This window comes from Diaphorina citri, unplaced genomic scaffold (assembly GCF_000475195.1).
Source record: "Diaphorina citri unplaced genomic scaffold, Diaci psyllid genome assembly version 1.1 scaffold157, whole genome shotgun sequence".
NCBI classification, from domain to species: domain Eukaryota; kingdom Metazoa; phylum Arthropoda; class Insecta; order Hemiptera; family Psyllidae; genus Diaphorina; species Diaphorina citri.
In genome coordinates, this window is record NW_007377594.1 from 118865 (window position 1) to 124000 (window position 5136).

Here is a 5136-nt window from a genome sequence, read left to right on the forward strand (position 1 = left end):
AGGGGTGTTTCCAGATTTTTTTTTTTTTTTTTTCATCCTATTGAAAACACTAGATACTCGTATATGTATGTACATGGACTTAAACGTTATTTTAATCATTTTATTATTTAATTTCATACATTAAAAGAATTGTGTTAGGAATTTCTTAAAATTAAAGTATTGAAAACACTAGATATATATATTGTACATGGACTTAAACGTTATTTTAATCATTTTATTATTTAATTTCATACATTAAAAGAATTGTGTTAGGAATTTCTTAAAATTAAAATATTGAGCTAATCTAAATTTAGAGATATTTAATACCTACACTTATGGAACTAATGGTAACTAATTTTAACCTAATAACCAAAAGAGCTATACATAAGGTTGTAATGGTAACTGTACGAAATTCTAGAATCACGACACTCTGAAGATCATCTATCTGCATGTGACCTATCTATTAGGTAACTTAATAATATATGTTCTTACATTTTGGTTAAATTGGAATGGTTTTGTACTATGAGGAAAAGGAGAAGGAAAAAATATTTTGGCACAAAAGAAATTCGTTATCTACTAACACAAAAAAAAAAAGAAGAAACATCGATTCCGTCGGTAATGGATTGTTCACAAACATAATAAATTCATAAAACTAGTGGGTGGTAAATTGATGTTTGCTGATGTGATACGCACATTACATACTGAGCGAGCTACTTCATAATTAAATGAGTTGGACTATCAATAAATGTTACTAGTAGATATATCAATATAATTCTACTATCAGACATGTCAATGATACAAAGACCTGATGTTGATGAGACTGTCATTAGTGACAGATCACATATTGTAGGCCTAGGAAATCAGAATAGATACCTATACTTAACGCTAAAGGAAGAATACTGGTAAATAAGTAACAGAATCAACAATCTCAACCCGTACATGAGGAAAGGAATAGAGAAAACTATAGAAGTGGTAATTGAGGAAGATTGAAATGATAAAGGTAAACTAAAAACGCTAGGAAATAAAAAAAAAAAAAACAGTCTGAACGTATTACCCAAACATGACAGATAGGAGATAGGTAGCGATTTGTCTGAATTCCCCCGCCTTCCTGTCTACTGGCGCTATGAAACCAATTTGCCAAATTGATAACATGAAAACATAGTCGTGTGTTTGGTCTCCTATTGAATTGAACAAATCAGTTCTGTCTGTTGTGGTTTACACGCGTTTTTAAAAAAAAATGTTCAACACGAAATTTCACTCGTAAGTTCGCAGAAGAGTGACAATTTTAATTCTCAACAGCAGGTTTATAATAATAAAGTGCAGAAATAACGAAATTTTTACAAATTGAAGTTCGTTTTGTGATTTTATTAATGAATTTTTCAAAATAATTACAGTTTAAATATCAACTTAAAAGTTAACAATAAAACCACCAAGAGACTATAATTCTTTGAAGGACTTGGATAAATTTGTGAAATCGTTCTAAGTATACCTACATCTAATCCAATATCCGAAATTCAAAATTTTAATGGAAAAACAATATGTCTTATGACTAAAACGACCTTTCATCAGATCAACTCTTAATCCCAATATTTACATAGGTACCTAAAAAAGTTCTAAACCAAAATGTTACGAAGTTGGACAATAGCTTTGTTAGTTTTACTCCTAGCTGGTGTGGCCAAAGCGGGATATCCCTTCATAACTATACTCATTCAAAGACATTAGAACGCCTTTGCCATTAAATTTTCCGCCCTTCCACTTTCCATAGTAATAAATGTCATCTTGAAAATATCCCATGCCAATACCATCTGGCAAATTATCTTTCATGTTCCCATCGTAGAGGTAAAATTTCAGCTGAGTTTCATCGATAGATTTCAGACCAAGGGTTTTCTTTCGCTTTATTTTTTCAGCGACATTGAGAACAGCATGTAAGTTTTCATTATCTCGGATTGACATCTTGTCTGCATTATCATTCTGATAGAATATGCCTGAAATATATGCATGGGCTTATGTCGATGTCGTTTCAACGTGAACAAAGTACAGGACACAAATACTGACATGATACAAGTACTTAAAATAAATTCCAGGGAGCTTAAAAGTACAGATAACAAATAGTTACAAGGTTGTACATACTTAGGTATGTCTTTGAAGTGCCTGTACTAAATGTAGTGAAGTTTCACAATTAAAAGCTTCCCCCACTCCCTACCTTTAGGACAGGTAATCCTATAATCCTTGAAGTTCGGTGGAACATAGTCTATTCTTTCCTGCTGAGGATCAGGTCTCACTCGGAACTGAGCTTGATTAACAAATTCATCCCACTCATCAATCTTCTTCCCTTCGCGAACTCGATTTTGAAATTCGTTGTAGGTTTGTTTCAACTCTTTGAATGATATCTGGTTGCTTATCAATGGAGCCTTTGTTGGAGACGTTGTATAAGGCGAATCTGATGAAGCTCGATCCAAAGTCTTTTGAAGTGAATGTTTGTCGTCTGAAAAATAAGGATTGGAGTGTGGTTGAACATGACAGCTTGCGGCTTATTGGTATCGCTTTGAATAAAGTGGGTAATTTTTTTTTTGAAAACGCCATCTCAAAAATTATCAATGGAGATTGGACATAAAGGTCATATGGATGACAATGAAAATAATGAGGTCCAAACTACAAACAAGTCCCAGCGCTAGTAACCTCCATCTCCATTTGAAATTCAGGATCTGGATTTAGAACAAAAGAGAGAAAACCATGCATAATGATGCCTTAGTATTCAATTTTGTTTCAACCTGGATTTAGAACTAAAGAGAGAAAACCATGCATAATGATGCCTTAGTATTCAATTTTGTTTCAATTAGTCACAGGTTACACTGCATATGGGCGCATCTAGCGCCTTAGTATTCAATTTTGTTTCAATTAGTCACAGGTTACACTGCATATGGGCGCATCTAGCTTTCTTCGTGTCCCGGTTAACAAAGTTTACATAACCTTATAAAATCTAAACCTAAGAGTATATTATTATTTGATCTATTATTACATTTATGTCTGTACATTACCAACTCATATTTCTTCTACATGCAACCTTAGTATTCAATTTTGTTTCAATTAGTCACAGGTTACACTGCATATGGGCGCATCTAGCTTTCTTTGTGTCCGGTTAACAAAGTTTACATAACCTTCTAAAATCTAAACCTAAGAGTATATTATTATTTGATCTATTATTACATTTATGTCTGTACATTACCAACTCATATTTCTTCTACATGCAGAGCTATATTAGCTATCTATCAGTTTAACATAGTTTCCTAGAATAACTTCTACAAAACGTTCCAAAATTTGGTGAGAATTCTACGTTGTGCATGCGAATCCATTCTTCATTTCTTTCGATTTTGCACGCAAATTCAACAATAATTATTTTTATTATGGGTAGGTATTGTTCTAAGTACGTTGAAATCTAAGTTTGGAACCGGATCAGGAAGAAGATATGGGAAACTGGGGCTGACTATGCAGAGACATAACTTATCGTTTACCAGGTGTTCCCACGGAACTTCTTTAAGTAGGTACCTATAGCATGTACGAGTATACATAGGAATTTATTGGGAATGGTTTTTATAAAAGGTAGTAAAAGAATTAGGACGTGCCTTTCTTAGCATGTTGTTAGAAATTTACAGTGGATAGGTTGGTTACTTATCATGGTTCCTACCGTAAACTGTTGAAAATAAATGAAGACTTACCCGGACGTAGACAGTTTTAATTCCAGATCCAATAGCTCCCTCTAACCATGCACCAAGTTAACGCATATCAGATGGACAACGGACATCAGCTAGCTGTCCCACATCACCCTGAACTTCCCTGAGATTGTACCCAATGTTAAATTGTGTTCGTATTTCGATATGATCTTTTCAAAATAAATAGGACAAATAAATAAGAGACGGGTACCGACAGTTGTGGTAGCTTTGGTGTTTCATCATAGCTCATGACTGGCACTTTGATCCTCAACTCCGGATCCGCCAATTTATCACTGTCAGTTCCATTTCTGTCTTCGCTGACATTTCGATCCAGTTCACTTTCATTTGCATCTACCACTTCGGATGATTCTAGAGTAATTTGTTTCAGATTAGGCACTTCATCAGAGGTTTGTGTGTCGGGAGTTTCATCAGGCTCGTTGATTTCAATCACAGGCTCGTCAGTTATATTCTTACTGGCGTACTCCAGAGCGACTAAATCAGCAGGATCCTTGTGAGTCAGAAGATAATGCTTGATGCTTGGAAGTGTCAGACAGTATGTCGAGGATAGGAGAAATGCGAACAGAATGACCGGTGCGTTCATTTTGTCTTCTGGTTCTCACCTGGAAAATGACGGACAACATTGCAAACAAAAGAATTCCAAAGAATTCTGTGTTAATTTGACGGTAGTCGTGCGTTATGGCGAGACATGCGTTATGGCGGTAATATCAGTGTACAGACGGTACAGCGTACGGTAATATTAGCGTACGGACGGTACGGCGTGCGGTAATATCAATTTACGCCCCGCCTTTTTCTCCTTCCCTTTCTTTTGCATTCTTTTTCGTTTGTTCTTCCAGTGGCGCACCGAAATCATAGGGAGGACAGAAGAGATCCCCGCCAAAAATTACTACTAGCTGAAGGCCCGTGAATGATCTTGAGGCAAGAGAAAGGGAGGCAGAGAGGGTTGGTATTTTTACTTTTTAATGGAGTGCAATCAGAAGTGGAAAACCAAAGACCTCTATTGGACTTCCTATATAAACCAAGAATGCCTCTTGAAATTGATATATTATCTTCTTCCACGTCCTAGACCAGAGGCTCAAGCCTTAACAATACTTTCCTATCGCCTTGAGTAAATTATTCCTTAAGGACTTGTACTGGTAACAAACCCATAAAGTCTTACCTAAAGTAGAAGAGTAGAACACCATCATTTTCAGGAATATCGGGCATTCGCGCCTGCATAGGTTTCTTTCTCCCTTTTTCAGCTACGCCCCTGGAAACTCCAAGCTTTTCCTTTTTCAACTCTCCTTTCAATAAAAAGAAAATATTTTTTCTTCTCTCTTTCGTCCAGCAGTTTTTATTAAAGTTGACCTTTTTTTAAGTAAATGAATTGCTCTGGGACAAATCAATTCTGCACGCTTCACGAACACTGACTCTCAAGTTGTCTTGAGAT

The 5136-nt window shown here is 35.5% G+C and overlaps 1 protein-coding gene across 1 annotated transcript; it reads right to left on the bottom strand.

Moving 5' to 3' along the window:
- Nucleotides 1–1641: 1641 nt before the first annotated feature.
- Nucleotides 1642–4290, bottom strand: LOC103505215. Its single transcript, XM_008469532.1, has 4 exons — nucleotides 3901–4290; nucleotides 3631–3670; nucleotides 2183–2464; nucleotides 1642–1964 (listed from the first exon to the last, which is right to left on the bottom strand). Exons 1-4 carry the CDS (start codon nucleotides 4288–4290, stop codon nucleotides 1642–1644), a joined length of 1035 nt encoding a protein of 344 aa, XP_008467754.1.
- Between the last annotated feature and the right edge of the window lie 846 nt (nucleotides 4291–5136).